We start from the raw sequence: 20,417 nt of genomic DNA, 5'->3' as shown, positions 1-20,417 counted from the left end.
AAAATTGTGCTTGTCATTTGTGATCCACCGCTGTGCCCATAAGGCCTAACTGGTATGTGGTCCAAATTATCCTGAGTAAAGCATGGACTGCCCTCTTGCCTGTGTAACAGTAACTGTGCTAATTGTGCTTGTAGCAGTGATCAATAGTGATTAATTATTATTATTAATAGGTAGTCGAAAGGTCAGCTATAACAGCACCCTCAGCTAAAGCAGTGCTTAAGGGTAGGGAACGGTGGTGCTATCAGTGAAAAGCAATTTGCATATTCACCGTTGGCAGTGTGTCAAGAAATACAGTTATCAACTTGATTTGCGGGTGCAAACAGTGAACACCATCTGCTGCTGTCAATATATAACGGAGGGTGCAAGGAAGCCTAAGTCAAACTGCTGGTACAGTAAAAGCTGAAAAACTGGTTATCAACCCCTTGTCCTCAGGGCCTTTTCCAGCTCTCCTGATACCTCGTGCTGCTGTGCTTCAGGCTGTCATTTAGAAAGGGTCCATTGCAATGCTCATTTCCAGAGTTTTCTCAAACTAACTGCACTAGGAAAAGGCATGCAAAGACATTATAACTATAAGCAGATGAAGACGTCTTTCACACTGCTATTTCTTTAAGAATTCTGAACTGTTAATCTGGTTTAGAAGTTAAAAGAAATCAGTGAGCAAACAGCAACATTAACAAATACTGGTAGGAGGAAAGATTGGGACAGCCACAAAGAGTGTAAATTGACACCAGTCAAAGGTCTTCTTGCCCATTACTTGGGGTTTTATGGGTAAATAATGGGGACAAGCAACATAGTGCTGAGACACCTGATCCCTGTGCACGCTGGAAGGGGTTGAGGCACTGAGGCAGAGTTGTTGGGTTATGTGATGAAAGCTCTTCTGCTTGCGCCCAAGAAAGGAGGCAGAGAGACCATGGTGGTGGCAGCAGTGGGGGTGGGCAGGGACAGGAGAATAATAAGTGGTGGCATTTGCCAGCATTTCATGGCTACCAGAAGCTCAGCCACTACCTTCTGCCCAGGGAACGGGGGTGGAAACAAAAGTCAAGAAGGAGAACAATAAAACAAAGATGTACTAGATTACAAATTTTATTAAATATCAAGTTGTAATGAAATACTGGAATTAAATACAGTGTATTAGCTTCACAAACGTATTCATATAAACAGGAACAGGGTATTGGCTTCACAAACATGTATTCATATAAAGAGGAACAAGGTCACAGCAGTGTTCATTGCTTTCCTCACTGCCTGTTAACTCAAGTCCTTGAATTAGTGGGTAAAAACTCCCGCTTTTTTCCAGTCTTAGTTCATCTCAGTACAACCATTCTTTCTCACAATTGGGACTTCGTTCTCAAATCTTTTGATCACAGACAGGACGTAACAACTGGAGATCTTCAGTAACAACAAGTAACTTCCTGAAATAAGTAAAACTGTTTGTTTTATTGACACAAATGTCCCACAACATGGGTTCACATCTGGGCTACAGCCACTGTATCATCAGCTGGTAGCAGCAACAAAAAGATTGACTCTCCTATCACACATGTTTCTGAAAGTACCGAGGAGACTGAAAGTTGATATATTAACATTTCTTTTTACCCCCATATGAAGTGTTTCAGGTGCACCGCAAGTGTTGATGTAAGAACTACGAACATAGCAGCAATTTTTAATTCAGTCAGCTGGTCGGAGCCAGCCCAGCGAGAGCCAGAGCCGGCCAGGTTCAGCCGACCACGAGGTTCAGCAGATTAGGAAGCTCAGAGGGAAACGTACAGGGACACCACAGCCCCTCCCCTTGCCTTGAAAAAGCCTTTGGGAGGGAAGCGACTAGTCGCTGCCCACCACGTGCAGGGAGGAGCAACCAGCTTGTGTAGCGGGTGAGTCCCACCCACACTGTGCTGCAGCAGCGGGTGTGGTAGCTTGCGCAGCAGGGTGCAGAGGGCACTTGTTGCTTGTCAGCCCCTCTAACTTATTGCCAGCGTCCCAGACTGCTGATGACCATGGTCACCTCCAGAAGGAGAGCTTGTCTCAAACAGACTGTGGCAACGCAGACGGAGGTTCTGTCCCGAACAGTGGCTGTTCAGGTCTCCGGCTGCAGGGAGTGCCAGAGCCTGCTGCTGCCGGGGGAGGGAGGCCAGCACTCCACCTGTGTGAGGTGTGAGCAGGTGCAAGATCTGCTCGACATGGTTGTGAAACTTAAGGAGGAGGTTGAGACACTGAGGACCATCAGGGAGTGCGAAAGGGAGATCGACTAGTGGAGTAACACCCTGACGTGCCAGTCGGAAAGACCCCAGAAGGGTACCCCCCAAAAGGAGATGGACCTCCTGCCCTCTCGACAGAGGCGGAAGTCCGGAGACAGCCCACACAAAAATCAACATACCAAAAAGACCACGTAACAACTTTCTCGGCACTACTATACACACAGAGTAATTATAAAGCTAAGGTGCATAAAGTGCCAGCAAAGTGCCCTGTTCTCCAGCTCGAATACTGGTAAAACTTCCATTTCATCAGCAGAAACATTCACTGCATCAGGACTGAAGCAGCAGGCTCAAAGCACATCACATAATGCCCTAAGCATTGAAATAACACTGAGAACACTGAAAACACAAAGTATTAAACAGAACAAAGGGAATGCTTTTGTTAAAACGCAGAATAAGAGTAGAGCAAAATAATCCATCTACCTTAGCAAGAAACATCTGACAGTTCTGTCAAGCTCAAGAATCAATATTCGTCAATCTGCTAGTCAGAAAAAAAAATAGATATGGTTTTTATTGCAAGTGCAAAATAAAACTTTGCATCAATAAACCAACAGGTAAGTGCAATGTGCTTGACATCCATTTAATAGACTTAGAACTTATATTCAAACCGCAATAAACACGTTTGCATTCAAACTGCAATAAACACATTTTCACATCTGAACCATGGGATGGGAAACCAGAGTGGATTTCCAGAGCCTTTCCCTAGTAGATCATATAATTTTTGGTTAAAACATCACGGTACTCCTGTATTGCCCTGCAAAGTGGATCCTGGTCAACATGGACATTTTTTGAAGATCTATCAGTGGATCCCACAGGAGAAGCTCCAGTAGATCCAGTTTCAAGCGCAGCAGTGGCTGGGGAGAAAAGAGACAAGATTGCTGGTGTTACTTTTCCAGTAGACACAGCCAAATAAATCACTGTAAAAACATTAGGGGTAACTGAAGAAACTACAGTCCAGAAAGAGGTTTGAAAACTTCCAAAGGAACATACCAATGAAAGGGCCAGGCACAAAGGAAGAAATACTTTTTGTTGTTTTTTTCCCCTCATGTGCTTATCAGTCAGCAGTATTTCTAAAGCTGGTGAAAGCAATTCCAGAGGTTCCACGCTGAACATCTTCAGGGAATCCACCTGGTTACGCCAGTGCTGAATTCAGCCCCCTGCAGGCCTCTTCAGCATCAAGTGTCTGTTTTCCTTAAATGTTCAAACCAGTAATTTACTGGAACGCTACTCCTAAAAACCAGCTTCTGCATTCACTGTGACAAACTGGAAAGAATCTGGCTGTGAAAACACCAACGCTTGTCCAGCGCAGCCAGGTCAGGACAAGTCTCCCAGCCTGGCACCTTCTCTGAGGGGCATTTCTGTAACTCACCCTGGCAAAACCCTTTTTCCTCCATGAAAACACATAATCCGTGAAAGCAAAGACACCTTTGCCATCTTTCTCCAGCCACGTTTTTTAGACAAGGTGCCCAAACCAAGCACACTTTATGTCTCCTGTCAGACGCACAACTACGTTCAAAACGCACGCGGACACGATGCAATGACTTTGTGTCCATTCAGACACATGGAAATAGCTCTGAGGCCACAGCTGAACACTCTCTGTGTGATTCAGAGCACACAGAAACAGAAGGAAACGTTCTCAGGGCCTACTTGCTTTCAAATAGCACCAGTCACTGCAAAGTGGTGACTCTGGGGGACCACTTATCATGAAGAGGTGAAATTCCTCTTTGGACACCTGGCCTCATATTATAGAGCACGTATTTTATGCTATGCATTACAAGTATTGAAACTCGTGTGTGCCTAAACACTACGGAATCAACTTTTCCTAAAGAAAGGGTGTATTTTGTCACTGATTATATTCTTCAAAAAAGACTGCAAGACATAAGCTACAAATAGAAGCAATGAATAGTCGACAGCAAACATTAAGAACTAACAGCAGGGAACGTGTATGGTGTGGTTTAGAGCTGAATGCAGTTGAGGTACAGGGAAGAAGTAGTGATGGCCAAAGTTATGAAAATCTTATCCCAGGGCTGTTTTTATGTTTGATGTTTGTGCTTGAGGATTAACACTCGTGAAAGGTGATTTTAGCTTAAGCTGAGTGGATCTGTGTGGGGCAAATGAGTTAGTTGTCTTTGTGCCTTTTTTTCAGGCAACCGCATAACTTCCTGCACAATATTCTGGTGAGCAGGAAGGTCTCACATTCAAGTCTAAACTGGAAAGCTAGCAGAAAAAAAGTAAGAAAATCTGTGCTTAGAACAGGAACGTCACAGCTTCCAAGCCATTCTTTTCAAGAGTTAGGAACAGTCATCTTTTTCCTTCAAAACATGCCTGATATAATGACACATTACCCTGTTCAATTTCTTTAGTGATTCTTTCATCCAGTTCCTGTCGTACCTAGAATTATACAGAAAATATATAGTTAATATTTTAACAGCTACATTTTTGTAACACTAAAGCTCTAGAACATTCTTAAAACCCAAACATAACATGAAAAAGCCTTAAAAGATCCTAACAAATAAAGACGTCTTGGTTTGGGGTCTGATTTTTTAATGAAGAGAAACTCTTGGTCAGGCAGGTTGTAACATTCCCATTACTGAGCAACATTAACTAGCACAAAACAATCTGTAGCTCACCTGCTGGATTATAACTGGGCATTTAAAAAATATACAGGAAGAAAGCACAGGGGAATTATTACAATGAAGGTCTGGCTAAAGTCTGTCATCAAACACATGAGCAGAGTGTCAGCTAAATGCTGAGATATGCACAGAGATCATCCAAAGAACAAATTCAGTCAAGGCTCCCTTCTGGAACTTCCTAAGAGAAGAGGCACAACAGCAGCTGCTGCAGGATTGACATGTCCTATTGTATAGAAAAAAGCATGCCCCAATATTCTTTTCTCCATCTTAAGATGGAAAATGGAAAGAGCTCCTACAGATCACGCCGAGACTTTTCTCTATTGTTATTGCAAATATCATGACATACATATATAGAAAACATAAACCCACACATTTTTCTTGACACCTTTGTACCAAGAAAAGATAGCAACAGCTACAGCTTCCGCACAGCAAGTGCTGTGTATTTTATTATGTTACCAAAATCAAGTTGGACCACTAGAAAGGAGCACTTACTCGTTTCTCCCCTAGAAGGGGGTTATTGGTACCAATTAACTTATTCTCACTTAGGATTCTGACTTCAAAGTCTTCGTAAGAAGAAATAGGATCTTTCAAAGAGTCATAGTCCAAGCACTATATGCCGTTGTTTACATTTGATGAAATGTGTGACTCATACATCTTTTCCCATCAGGACTATGACACATGGAAGTGAATTTTGAAATAGATACCACGCATCTTCCATGAAGATGCTGAAGGGCTTGGACCCGGTGAGCTATGTGGGGAGGCTGGAGAGCTGCGATTGCTTCTTGAGTGGAGTAGAGAAAGCTCAGGGGACCTCATCTATGTGTATAAATAGCTGGTGGGGGAGTTAAGAAGATGGAGCCAGACTCTTCTTAGTCTTGCCAGGTAAAAGAACAAGAGGAACGGGCACAAATCGAGATAGAGGAAATTTCATTTTAACATAATGTTTTGTTTTTCCGAATTGTAAGTGTGGTCCAACACTGGAACAAGTTGCCCAGAAAAGGCTGTGGAGTGTCCATCCTTGGAGATGTACAAAACCTGTCTGGACACGATGGCTCACCCTGCTCTCAGTAGGGATGGGGTTGGACTAGATGACCTTCAGAGGCCACTTCTATTCTCACCCGCTCTATGGTTCTCATCTTATTAGTGAATTCCTGGGGGAAGAAGTATTTTATGAAATGAGGAGGCTATCTAGCAACATACCAACAAAAAACAAAACCAAGCAGAAAAAGAACTGAAACACTGTACAATGTTCCCAACAGGCCACAGAGAGCAAGAGCCTCGGGGGCGAAGCACTCTGCAGAGCCTCACAAGAGGAGCAGCAACAGGCAGTAACTCCAAGGGCCAGAGAAGTGGAGGGGAGGGCCCTCTCTCCAGCGCTACAGGGATGACTGTGACCAAATACACCAGCTCCTCCAGGAGAAGAACCACTCAGTGGTACTTTGTTGGAATAGCCAGTGCCTTCGCCGCTAGAAGAGGGGAGCACAGAGCTGAAAGAACAACAGAAAAGGTCCCCCCAAATCCCCAAGCCTCTGTTTTCAAGCAGGTACAAGCAGCAGCAAAATCCTGGGGAAAAAGAATCCCCTGACACACAAGAAGGGTAAACTGGCAAGAAGGGTAAACCAGACTACTCCTATGGTTTAAAGAAGTTCCATTATAACAGATGAAATCCACACACTGTGATCTTACAGACGGTTAACTACCACAGAAGCCATAACATGACAAACACATAAGGCATGAAACTACTCTGCAGCAGCCATTCCTTCACTTGGACAAACTAACAGGTTCAAAATATTTGCAGTATGAGGAAAATGTGAATGCATCAGTCAGTTTTAATCAAAACCGAGCAGCAGGAATAGACAAAACATTTCCAGTATAAAATAGCAATCAACATTAAACGATAGTGGCTACAAACCTTGTCATGTATCTGGCTGCAGAGAAGAGAGAGAAGAACAAATTTTTTATTAAGGAGCTGAAGAAGAAAGAAAAATGGCCTTAAGTTCAAAGGTCTTCAGGGAGTAATAAGAACATGGCCTACATGTAAATGAAGTGAAAAAAGCAAACCATACAAAGACTGCTACAATACAAGAGTGCCGATGGAAAATGAAATCAGAAAAGGAACGGAAATTGAGAGAACAGGAGGCAGACATTCCCTTTCTCATATTGTGTTGGAAAACTACTTTCACAAATCCATTAATTCACACTGGTTGCAGCTAGCAGAGTTCACTATTATTTTCTATGTCAAGACACCCACTTGAATTTGCACCACCCTTTGGCACAGCTGTTTGGATTTAAGCTTGACATTTGTTAAACCTAACAACGGGATTCCACTCCCCAAAATCACCTTTCAGCAGACATTCCTTGCCTTAGTCTCTGGACTAAGGCAGCAGCGCCAAACTATGAGACACAGACCATTAACAGTCCCTCATATTTGTGTTTCATCTGCTTGATTCAGCTGGTGACATGCCAATTCGTGAGTAGTTTGGGAATGAGTAGACCATATAATCAAAAGACGAAAAGGCCCTGTCAAAGATCTCTGTACTGCTGTAAGGGACGGGCAATACACACGTACATCCTTCTTAGGACAAGTCCTGCTATGAAACAAATTTCAGCCCACCTCCCTCCAGAAGACAGTGAACTGCCAGCTGCTAGTCACTGTTCCTAATTACAGGCACAGAATTTTTCAAGTGCTTGTAATTTATTCCTCATTTCTGGAGCTCTAATAAAAATAAAAACAACGAAAAAACCCAAAGGCATTGGCACATGATGGGGATTTTACTGTCAATGAGGTTGTGTCGATATGGACTTTTTCATATTTTTCAAGATACTTGTGCATTTCCATTTTAAGGTTATTAATGTCTGTAGCATATATATTTAATAAGGGGGAAGGGGCTATACTCTAAAGGAACACCTTTTTTTTTTTAAGAAAAAATGCTCATTTTTTGCTTAGCTTGCAACATGACAATTATCAAAACATAATGCTATATGCATGATCACTGACATTCACCTCTCACGTTAAGCAGTGCTTTAGCAAAACTGCAATCTTTCAAGCCTTTAAACTCCAAATTCCTAACTACGTCTAAAAGATGCAACTGTGCCCACTTGCCAGAGGAACACTTCTTCCTCTTGTTTGCAATCAGCATCATTTACCACAACTTTTTCCAACACAGACAAAGAATTAAAAGCGATATTTTGAATAAGAGCAGTGTGAAGTATTTTCCCCTCCTTGCCCTTGAAGCTATTTCAAAGCTTTTGCACAAACCCAATTTACATAAACATCCTCCGCTTACGAATGGCATCTCTGCTGCTTCAAAGAGCCTTTCTCACCTTGAGTAAGCTACTGGGAGAAACACCAAATCCACACAGAGTGCTCTGACTAAAAAAAAGAAGTCCAACATGCCTACCTGAGGCACGCTGCAATTTAGGCTCCTTAACTCCCTGTCAGGGTGAGCTTCAGTGGCAGGAGCATTTGGAATCTCCAGCCAAGAGACTGAATTTAAAGGCAAGCTGCTCAGCTTGAATTTAAAGGCAAGACAAATTCTGTAGAAGGTTACTTGAAAAAAATCTGAGGCATAACTAAAGCGAACAATGAAGAGAAGGCCTGGAGTCAGAGAAACTCTTCTGTCGTTAAATAACCTGGTGAACAGGCAGAGTACAAGCAGCACAAACGGCAAAGCACCTCAAAACAGACTGAAACGGTCATCTCTGAATTCTTTCCTCATGCTCCAAACTTGTCTCCTGACTGGCACAGGATTCCTGCAGAAATGACAGCACAGACTGTGCATCTGGTAATTTTGCATTTGGAAACTCAATGAGATTCACCCCCCATTATTGCCTGCAGAGGGATACAGGCAGTTTTTCCCTTTTGTTACTTCCCGACTTAAAGCCTTATTTTCCAATTCAGTCCTGTTTTGTTAGATGCACGTGTCAGAAATCCTGGAATTTCAGTTCCTCAGAGGTATGGTATAGTTTCAAACACTGCTCACATCATACTGCACCCAGTTGAGGGAACTTAAGCAGCAGTCCTAAGTGAAATACCTACTTAGATGCATGTCCTCTAGCAACCCCTGCACCTCTCAGAACCCTGTTTTTCTGAAAGAGAATATCAGGTTTTAAGGCTTTATTGAATAAAATGGACATTGAGTGACTTGAGGCTACAGACAGTGCTACTCCAATGAGTCTCAGTTGTTCCCTAACTAGTGATTACAGAAAGAAATATCAATGAAAGGATGTGCAGCTGGATTTAGTAACAGGGAAGATAAATTCATCGAGTCCCAGAGACCAGACTTCTGCTTTGATTGAGGGAGAATATGCATGCTGAGTTTCTCTTTAGCATTTCTACCTGTTTTCCAGCTTTTTCTAAGAAATGAATAAGTTCTCTGAGGTTTCAGCAAGAGTTATACTCGCATTCATTCAAGGAAGAAAACTTTAGAATTTAATACTATATTAGAAGTCAAAATGAATCCCAAGAAGACAAACTGTGTATAGTAAAAGCCAATTATCCTCAGCTCCTCTGATGACAACAACCAACCTAAAATTTGCTGTAGGTAGCAAACGAGATCAGAGAGAACTAAGTCCTATACCTGATATCAGCAATTGGAGACTGGGGAAATGTCATACATATCTTGGAAAGTCTGCTCAAGGCTGAGGGTATTTTTTTCATTCTGTTTTTTAAAACTTTCCAAGTGACACCTCCAAACGCAGTATCAAAACCTAAACGCGTTCCCCAGCACAGCAATCCATCACAAAATGGAAGATGCTGTTGAAGTCAGGACACCGCATGAGAACAGTATCACCATTCTCAATCTCATGCACGCTTTCCTTCGAATCAGCTCAAATTTCTTCCACAAGTAGATTTGGGAACTATTTTTCACAAAATGTTGAAGCAGCCCATACAAAGATTTGAAATATGTATCTGCATATATTAGCAACTGGATAAAACCAATGAGCTATGAAAGAGCCTTTTAAAACATTCAATTTCTGTAACATACTTAAGGGAAACTAGGAAGCTAGTAAAGGTGTCTATCTTGAGACTGACAAAACTTTGAGATGCCCAGAGAGCTCCAGTTTCTTCTGGAAAATTACAACGGAAAGGACTATCTGAAGAGTGGCGCTGTAATTCAGTTAAGAAGCACCAAGTACTCCCGCTTCTTTCCTTTCACTGTCTTTTTTTCCCTGTTTCTTCTTTTTCAAAAAAGGCACAACTGGCAACACTCTTCTTTTCAACTAGGGCAGCTTTGTTCCTAGAAGTGGGATGGTTTTCTCCTTTGCCTTTTTCTTCTTTTAGCCTCTTGCACCCATCTCTGTGCTCTGTGCTTTTTTTTCCTCACTTGTCCCTTGCTCCCTGCCCGTCTTGTTCCGGCCCTCTCCTTATTTCACTTTTGCAGCGCGTCCCTGAATTTTTTCTCCTTTCTACTGCTTGCACACCGAACAGCCCCCGCAGATGGTGCAGTCCTAACTACAGTTTGGACTAATGAGTTTTTTGACCTCAGAACCACATTCTCAGTGATACAGAAAAATTGGTCTCTAGCTGCCACTGCTATGCATAACCTACACTGCTTTGTGCCTTTTTTCTCAAACCAGGTGCACACTGTCTAAATGAGTTCTTTCCAATATGGCTGGGAGCACTGAACTGAGATGGACTCAGAAGTGAACGAATACTTCTCACAATCATTCAACAACTGAATATGCGGGGGACACAACACAGACTGAACAGAGAAGCTCGTCCATGCCTCAGTCCTCTGCTAGGTAGGAAACTGATTACAACTATTGACATCTGGTTTCCAAATCTCATTACATAATGTTCACCATTCTGTGAGGGATCTGCTGTCACAGTGACTGCTGATGGCAGGGCAGACTTCGACCAGAGGTATTGCAGGGGTTGCGGCATTGCTGCAAAATTAGGAAGTTGTGAAGACTTCCTGAGGAGTTGTTAATTTTAGCTTTTTATGTAATAACACATAGCAGGAACTAAAGACCAAATTACTCCTATGCATAGTATACATCCTGCACTGAAGGATAAAGTGGTCCTGCTCATATCACCCTATTTTGAAGCATCCCTTTGGTGTTAATGTACTAAACAAGTTCCACTGAAGAAATTGGTAGAATGAAGATGACTGAAGAAGGAAAATGTTTTGGGAAGAAAGATGTCTGATGGGATTTTGCACTCATCCTCAAGTTAGCCATTTTAAGTAGGTCATAGACACTATACATGAACATTTAATGAAGGGATTAGTTGGGAACTTCCTATGCCATGGTATTCTTTATCACAGTTTCTCTTGTAAAATAATGTAGTAACACAGTTCATTATTTAGATTTCCGTAGTTTTCAGTCTTTGAGCAGTCTTGGGTATTTGTACAACCCTGATGACCAGAAGTCTTCACTTCTACCATGTATAGTTCTGTACTGTTTGGGGGATTAGCAGTTGTTTTGGCTTATTAGACCATATGGTTTGGAACTACAAATGGATTCTAGCTTTAGGCTAAAAGGCAGAATAACCTTGCTTACAGATACTCTTGAGCAGCAGTTGACAACAGTATTTCAAAATGCTTACCTTAGCCACATAGGCTTCAACCCTGTTTCTTGATGATAATGTGCTCCCAGCTGGGCTTAGGAAACTTCCTCCTAGACTCAGACTTCTGTTCAGTGCCAAATTGTTGCCAAGATGTCCCAGTTCAGTTGAATACAGAACTGGACTTGGAGCCACACCTCCACTGACGATGCTGCTTGCGATGAGAGATCTGTTTCGATGGCGTTCCTGAAGGAGATGCGCGTTGGCTTCTGCGAGTTTCTCATTAGCTCTGAAACATTCAGAAGCATACAAAGAATGACCTGTGGGAGTAACTCTTCCACAAAGTTAACCTCCAGGTCTTTGGCTATTATTTGACTTCTGAAAGTAGAAGGGATTAAGACCGTCCAAAACAAGAATATAATTTGATCCGAGGTCTTTTGGAGAGCCTATTTCTAAGAAGTCACATTACCTACGAGGACCAGCAAGTTACCAACACTTTGGACTTGTCAGCATTAGGGCTTCAAAGCAACCTGTGAATGCCATGTGTTTACAGCGCTTCTTCTGAAAGGCATGTCATGTGCCTAAGAACTATGGGCTACTCTCCTTTTCCCAAGGAAAGCTCAAACCTCAGACATGGTGCTAAAATGGAACCCAGAAAAGATTTGTTTTGCTTTTGCTTCACAAAATCAAATTCTGCTGCCTGAAGAGCCTGTCATTCAGGCATCAAGTTTATCTTTTCTGCCATACACAGAATAAGAGGAGGAGATTATTAGAGATTAGCAAAAAGGCTGCCTGTTAAAGCACAAACAACTTAAAAAATCCCCTGGTAATGCCATGATCAGTGGTGTTATTGCTGGAACACTAAAGAGAAATTAAGACAGTTCTAATAAAGGGGAAGGGTCTTAAGGTACTTTCCTCACAAATTTGCCATATTATGTGTACATATACACTGCTAACCAGATATAGAAAAAGGATTTTAGGAGGAAAATGTATGAGGAAAAAGTATCTTATTACCACTCCAAAAAAGCGTGAACTTACCTTTCCAGTTTATTTGCCAAGCATCTTCTAATTTTCACCTCCTCCAGATACAGCTCTTTGTACCTTTTCACTTCTGCCTGCGTGGATTCTTTTTGAAACATATTGTCTTGTTGGATATTTTTTATCCTGTCCAATTCAAATTCAAGATCTCTAATTCTGTGTTTCAGCTGTTTCCTCAGGGAAGCGTGATGACTGGCTCTGATTTGTTCTAATCTGTCCTGGGAGGCTGCCTGCGTCTGAAGGAGATAATGCACTTTGAACCACCGCAAAGAAAACAGAAGACTCCTCGCAAGTCAGTTTCTTGTATGCAATTTTGAGGGCCCAGCTTTACTCATTGAGGCAACGGTGCCTCCTCGCTACCACCAGCAATCAAGACAGAACTCTGGAACTACCACGTCGAACCATTACTCATCAAAGCTACTAATCGAAATAACACTGTCTCTGTAGGACAGGACATATAGAAAAGGATTCCGCCAAGAAATTATGAGGATCCCTCACCTCTACCCCCTGTACAACTTTCTCAAGTGACTTCTTTTCTGAGCGCTTTCCCCTGTACAATGACAAAGCAGGACCTGTATGTCTGGCCATGACAGCTCTAAGTGTCAATAGTGAGTTCAAGGATGAACAGTAAGAACAAGGCCAGACAGAGATACCGCCCAAGAACTGCAAAACAGAAAGCCACCCTGGGCAAGCTTTGCATTCAGCGCCCTGCAGGCACGTTACTCACACGTGAAAGCACCATTGCCCAACCGTATTTCCTGTCTTTGCTGAAGGACAGTAGGAGAAGAAGTACAGCACTAACACACAGAATCAGGAACCAAAAATAACATACTACAAAATTATCACCACAAGAGAAGTATATAACTGAGACTACAGGCACACACAAGAAATTCACTTACCTGCAAAAATAGATTGACTTCTTGTAGTTTTTGTCTTATTTCTTGTTCGGCTCGTTCTTCCACTTCTTTTTTATATTGTTCTATAAGGTTGTGATCCACCATGCTAGTCTCCAAACGATGTTTCAGGTTAGCCACCTCTTCTATCAGCTGGCATTTGTTTGTCTCCAGTTTTTGATGGTTTTCATGCATGGTGGACAACTCTTCTCGCAAATCCTGATTCTCAGCTTCCTGCTCCTTGCATTTTTTAGACTGTACCTCCAACTGCTGGGAAAGTTCAGCAACCTGTAGACCGCAAAAAAGAAACAAACAAACAAACAAAAAATAAAAACAAAAACAACAACAAAAAAACCCCAAACAGATCGATACATTTGAGTGGAACAGAACTTGCTGATTCAGTTCAAGTATAAAGAATGCAAGCTGACTAGAAGCTTTTAGTGGCATTCTCTAAGAAAAAGAAATGCCTACTGATACACAGAAGGTCATGAAAACCTTAGCACAAAGGCTTAGATAAAAAAATCCTCAGGGTGTACAACTTTCCAAGTATCCTTACAGAGTAGGTGAAATACTGGGTCTCATGACAGAAGCTGACATGGTCTCATGGGCAACCTCTGACAAAACTGCCAAGAAAAGATTGGCCTCCTAAGTTCAGTCTCCTCTCAGTTTTCAACCACAGATCTCCCTGCTGCCCACAACATTCATTCTGTCCATCATCTGCCACGGTTGAACTCCAGTAGGCAGCTAAGAAGCACACAGCCACTTGCTCATTCCCCACTCGTGGCATGGGAGAAATAATTCATCAGGCAAATCATGCTGATGAACACAAGTATCTTGCACACCACAACACAGATACAAAACACAGCAGCAGGGGAATGAAGAAATTCACAGCCTTTTCCCTTGAGGCTGCCTTGCCCTAAAACCAGAAGGGTATTTGTCAGCTGCACTGTGCCTACACAGCCCACCTGATATCACAGAGTGGCTGCAGCTGGAGGGGACCTCTGGAGATCATCTAGTCCAACCCACCTGCTAAAGCAGGTACACCTAGAGTAGATCACACAGGAATGTGTCTTGTTTTCATCAACTACATGCACACAAAAAAATCAAAGACTAAACAAGTCATTCATCAAAGCCAGTCAGGTACCTGCTGATGGTGGTGGTCCTCTGCAGCTGCCTGTGTTGTCCGTAAGGTAGTTATTAACTCTTCCAGGCGGTTATGAATCTATGTAAGCATTGTAAAAACAAGACGACACACCATGACTTTCCAGGCTGAAGTTTACACCTCATTACCAAAAATGAATATCACATATACCTCTTCACACCTTTATTCCTATAGCATTTACAACCAGCACCAACAATCAAAACAGCCTTAGTTTGATGCCGCTGTAAAATTGTTAGCAATCATCACCTCTGCCTTTTGCTTTATGGAAAGAGAACATCATGTGGGATATGATGAATCTTCAATGAAAACAAGTATTAAGTTTTTCCCACCCACAGTACATTTGAAAATCATGCCCTGTTAACCAAAGGGGAAGGACCAGCACTGTGACTCCCTTCCCTCCTTTGACAGTATCAGTACAAAGGTCAACTTTCACACCTAGTTATTTTCAAAATCTCTTCAGCACTAACAGCTGGAGTCATAGCAAGAAGCCGAGCTCACTGGTTACAATACAAAAATCATTTGCTTCATAAAGGTCACTGATGAAAGCACCTTCTCTGAGCTAAAATTAACCACCGCATAGAGGCACTGGGCAATTCCAAGGCTCACACTGAATTCTGCAAATGATAGCACAGGCATTCCTCTTCACTGCTTCATGGAAACACATACCAAGTGGCCAAAGGAAAAGCAATCCAGCACAGCAGATGTCCTGGAGTATAATTTTTTGTCCCAGTCTGATGATGCCAGTCAGGCCCCTGGCACAAAGTGCTTGGCAGCAATATCCCCTGTGGGATTTCCATGAGTTAACTTGATGAATACCTTTAATAATACACATTGCCACAAGTGCCTGGAGCAGCATCTGATGTCATAACAGGTCTAATGCAGACAATAGTGACGCCAGCATATTTGTGTCAAATCCTTACCTCTCAGAGGTAAGAAGCCTGTATTCGGAAGAACACAGGAACTGAACTCCCCTAGGCTCTCCAGGAAAACCTCATCTTAAAAGTTCCCCACAGAAACAGTTAACTAGGCTTGGGAGCTCACAAAAAGGGAAGTTTGTGACCAGCTTACTGATGCAGAGGTTTGCTGGTCTCCCTGAAGGGCTTCGATCTTATTGCCCTGCTGCTGGAGTGTGGCTTCCAACTTGGCATTTTCCATTTCGAGGCTTAAAAAGAAATAAAGGTCTGGTTATGGAAATCCAGAGCACCACTTGTGAAAGAACAGTGTGAAATAACATGATCGAAACCAAAAGCATCCTTGAAAATTGTCTATGAACTTGCTGTGATGCAACAAGGCTCTCTTGTTGTTTTCACAAAGTCCCAGAAAGCGACAGACGTCTGGCTTCACTGAGTTATTCTCTTACCGTTGCACATGTTCTTCCAGTTGTTTTATGGCTGTATTAGCCTCTGAAGATGCCAAGAGGAAGCCCTGAACTTCTTTTTCTTTATTTTCCAAAGCAATCTTCAAGCCATGAACACGGTGGTCTGACTGAAGATGCTCTTCTTCCAATTCCCACAACTGCAAAAATCACAGCAAGAATCCACAGTAGTCAACTACTGCTGAGGAATTCAAGTACTGCGTGTGTGTATGCACACCCTCTCCTCCATGGACCATCATCATTTCAAGTACATTCAAACCTTGGCTTCTACTTGCAAATGACCACAAACTGTGTTACTGCAGCATCTTCAAACTGGCCTCTCCCATCGCTGCACTGATTTCTTACAGCACATTTCTAAGCACCAACACTGCTCTTCCAAGCCTTTCAGTGACTTGTAACACTCTTTTTATTGTATCTGCTTGTTTGCTCCTCCACTAAAAATATGAATTGTAAAGTTCATCCTTCTCCTAAAGGGCCTTCACAACAAAGATTAACATGATTTCTGATTAGATGAGGCCTCTATACTTCAGTGGTCATAAGAACACTGCCAAAGGTGGCCCCTGCCTCAGAAAGTAGCTTACAGTGCATTTGCAAGAAGGCTGCTTAAGGATGGCAAATTAGAGCAGGGCCAAAGAAGGGAGAGAATAAGAGATTAAAAAATAAAGAAAAGCAATCAAACCCCCCAAACAAAACAAAAGCAACCAACCAACAACAACAACAAAACCCCAAAACCAAACCCAAACAAATTACATGCAGAATAAGCTACAAAAGCATTCAGAATTGACAGCATCTGGTGGCAGGGGAGGTAAAAAAAAGCAGAGACAGCATAAAAAAGCCCAAATGCAGCAGTCCGGTATTTCTAGTGTTCATCAGAAACCAGACAACCTGCTTGGCCAAACCAAACACAATAACCTATGGACACATCAGTTTATTTTGCAAAGCAACTTAGGAAACAGAAACCTTTTTCCAAGTAAGGACAGAGCATTCTCATGTCAATGACATGGACATTAACTTCATAAAACATTGCAATTCATTCACACATTAAATCTATTCTGTTGAAGTTTTTTCTAGGGTTTTGAGAACAACAATCACTCCTACTTTCAACAGCCACCCTTAGATTTAGTCATATAGTTACAGATATGATGTACCTTGGTTTTAACCTTTTCCAATTCCTTTTGCAGGCGCAGCTTGTCTTCTTCAAGGTCACTGCGGTAACGTGCAGTAACTTCAAGTGAAGCCTCTGACATAGATTGCTTTTTAAGAGCATCAGCAAGTTCCTGCTGCAGCTGTCTGATCATGCCCTAGTGAAACAGGTAAATGAGCATGAAGAAGGTTACAAGAACCTGAAATATGCCTTCACTTATTTGATTATACAATTAGACCTGCCTTCAGATTGACCTCAAAGGTAGGAACTCTTGCCTGCCACCAGCAGGCATCTGCACAGATGGTGACCTCTCTTCATCCTACTCAGCTGAGCACCTCCAAACTATCAGCAGCTGTTCATGAGGACTTGTGTTTCCTCATACATACAAAAGGCTCAAGTATTAATCTTCTTGGAACAATACACCAGCACATGCTGCAATAATGTATATTTTTTTTTTCTAACAAAAAGCAACAAAATCTGTTGCAATACAAGAGCGATAGTTCGACTGCAGATATTACTCTGATGACCAAAGGCAGGACTTTGTATTAGATTGTCCTTTGTTCTGTTCGTCCATTACACAAATATAGTGCTAGAGTTAGGCTAGGTTACGACTGGACTCGATGATCCTGAGGGTCTCTTCCAACTGAAATGATTCTTTGATTCTATAATTAAATGAATACATCTATGTGAAAGCTCTTTTGAGATACACTTTAAGTACGTGTTCAAGCACATCCTTTTGCAGTCTTCTTACTGAGTTTATTTAAAAATAACAACTGCCTTTATACTGGCAGATTAGATTTACAAAAGTCTGGATGCATTCTCCTATTACCTACAGCTCCCCTACCTCCCTTCCTACCCCCTATATCTCCCTGCCTTTATTCTTTTCCACCACTTTTCTCAACAAAAAACATCTGCATGCAGAAATGGGAGCAACACATGGGTCCTGCATGTTTAAGGGACATAATTTTATGCTAGTGCTCTGCATAGGAGCATGTTTCATATTCATGTACTGTGTGAATTTGCAGAAAGACAGTTTAGCAGATGTCCTAATGAGTCTCCTGTCCAGTTAATTAGTCTTTCACAGAGTCACAAAGAAAGAACACATTTAAATATGGCCACACATCATAAAACAGAGAATAGAAAGCTTAGGTCAGTGTCTGAAATGAACTTCTTGAGGACCAGGCAGGACCCTTAGAACCCCCAAAAAACATCCATAAATTAACACTGGACACTACTAATACTCTTCAATTTTGATAGCAACTTATGGAAAAGCAATTTTTTTTTTTTTTTAATGTAGGAGCTTAATATAAATTCATCCCCCACCGCTTCACTTGTCTGCATCTTCATTTCTCACCCCTTGCATTTTGGCTAGTTCTTCCCTTTATACCACTCTTACTTGTGTCATCAGTGCAATATATAGATAAAACCCATTAAATAATTAAAATAATTCCAGAGGGCAAAAATGGACTAAAGAAAAGGTGAAAAAAGTTCTAGAGAAGAATCACCTTTCTTGATCAAAGCTTAGACCTAGATACCTGTGTTCTGTTCACTGCTCAGATCTGAGCAGTAACATCCTGTTTGCCAACACCTTCCATAATTCCAAGAGAAACAAGGCAAACCAGAATAAAACAGCATTATTTGAGCCCATGCACATAACTTACACCTGATACATTTTAGAAACATAAAAGAATTTCAAGAACTGACAAACTTTAAATTGTTCTTTGTAAGCGTATACTTTACCTCTCTTGCTACTTTGTCAGTCTCATATTTAAAGACTTGTTCTCTTAAATCAGTACACTTGTCATTTAATTCCTTGTTTCTCTCTTCTACTAGATAAACTTGCTTTTCAGTATCAGCTCTGAGTTTGTTGAAAATATCATTAAACCGGTCCTGCACATCATTCACTACTTTCTCTTTGAGGATCCCCTTGTTCTGCATATCTTCCAGTTGCTGACGGAGTAACAGGTTTTCACTCTGGAGGTGGGCCAGTCGCTCCTGCATGGATTCCTGCTTTATTATGAATTTGCTTACTTGATCTTTCTCAAGTTGTCGAGCATGATCACATTCCTTTGCCTGACTCTGGGCTTGACTTAATTCTTTTTGTGTCATTTCCAAAAGCAATGTTTTTTCTCTGAGCGTTTGTTTCAACTGGTGAAGCTCATTTTCTAGACTATTAGCCTTGCTTTCAGCTTTACTCAGCTGCTGAGACAAGCTCTTGTTGGTTTCTCGCACATCAGAGAGGTCACGCTGGAGTCTGTCTTGCAAGCAAAGCCATTCATCGCGCTCTCTCTGAAACGTTCGTTCGACATCACTTTTTGATGACTGATGACGTTCGAGTTCTTGAACTGTAGTGTTCAGGCGGGAGCGAAATGATTCCATTTCTGTCTCTAGTCTGTCTTTGCTTTCTTTCGTCTGCTCGAGTTTGGAATTTAGCACTGCAGATTCTGTCTTTAATAAGCTCAGTTGTCCATTGTACTGAAAAACTGTTTGTGCTAAGGCTTCCTCGTTCAGTTTAAGTTGCTTTTTGAGATCTTCATTTTTTTCTTTTAAGGTCTCATTTTCCTCTAAATATTTTCCTTCTTCCTCCTGATGCCTAAGTCTTACTTGATCCAGTTCTACTCTTAACCTAGTAATCTCATCTTGTAGTAACTGATTTTTGTACAACAGATCCTTTTCTCTCTCCGTGTCAGATTCCTGAATGACAGGGAACATAAATAAATAGCCAGTTGGGAAATGAACATACAAACCCACTTCAGCACTAAACTGCATTTTAAAATTTCTAATACTGAAGCATGACTTCAAAGATGAGAGTGAAATTTCAGGTAATACACAAGCTACTCTATGAACCCATGTACATGTACAATGTATGCACACAATGGAAGTGTAACATACCCTTAAAACGTAAGTGAACATCCCAAACATGCAATACATTTTTTCTTAAACCAGCAACCAAATAATAAAATTATTTAAAACATCTCATAAATAAAGCTTTTAAAACCACAATGTTTTCTTTAATGTGCATGCCTTTAAAATATTGCCTTTAAGGCTAATTTAGCTGTGTTACAAATCTCGCAAAAACAAAGCTAAAAAAGGGTATTTTCCTTCTCAAACGCCTTATTAAAACTTATCCTTTTGCATTACTGAAAGTCAGCTATACAACATAATCATCCCTGGAAAGACATCTTTTATTTTTGCCATTTATTATGTATTTTTATATATATATATATATAAAAAATATATATAAATATATATATATAAATATATATATATATGTATATAAGCTTTTTTTCCACATAAACGTTTTCAGCCTATATTTATATTCCTACAGCTTTGCTGCCCAATAATGGAAGATTGGTGAGGAGATGAATTGTAAATATGCCCAAGCGATTGCAGCTGGTGTGTAGAAAAGCACATAGAT

The 20,417-nt window shown here is 41.4% G+C and overlaps 1 protein-coding gene across 1 annotated transcript in view; it reads right to left on the bottom strand.

The window, feature by feature from the left end:
* Positions 1-1,067: 1,067 nt before the first annotated feature.
* The window catches only part of LOC309453156 (ankyrin repeat domain-containing protein 26-like), a 59,448-nt gene continuing 40,098 nt past the window's right edge, over positions 1,068-20,417 (bottom strand). The window contains exons 30-39 of the mRNA XM_082076362.1: positions 18,740-19,693; positions 17,004-17,156; positions 15,841-15,995; positions 15,549-15,642; positions 14,463-14,540; positions 13,325-13,606; positions 12,426-12,661; positions 11,430-11,676; positions 4,592-4,637; positions 1,068-3,100 (exon numbers count right to left, since the gene is read on the bottom strand). Coding sequence (XP_081932488.1) covers positions 2,949-3,100; positions 4,592-4,637; positions 11,430-11,676; positions 12,426-12,661; positions 13,325-13,606; positions 14,463-14,540; positions 15,549-15,642; positions 15,841-15,995; positions 17,004-17,156; positions 18,740-19,693 — 2,397 coding nt within the window. The 3' untranslated portion in view covers positions 1,068-2,948. The remainder of the gene's footprint in view (positions 3,101-4,591; positions 4,638-11,429; positions 11,677-12,425; positions 12,662-13,324; positions 13,607-14,462; positions 14,541-15,548; positions 15,643-15,840; positions 15,996-17,003; positions 17,157-18,739; positions 19,694-20,417) is intronic.

Source organism: Streptopelia decaocto (genome assembly GCF_964273445.1).
Source record: "Streptopelia decaocto genome assembly, chromosome: 1".
NCBI classification, from domain to species: Eukaryota; Metazoa; Chordata; class Aves; order Columbiformes; family Columbidae; genus Streptopelia; species Streptopelia decaocto.
This window is presented reverse-complemented; position numbering and strand designations above follow the sequence as displayed.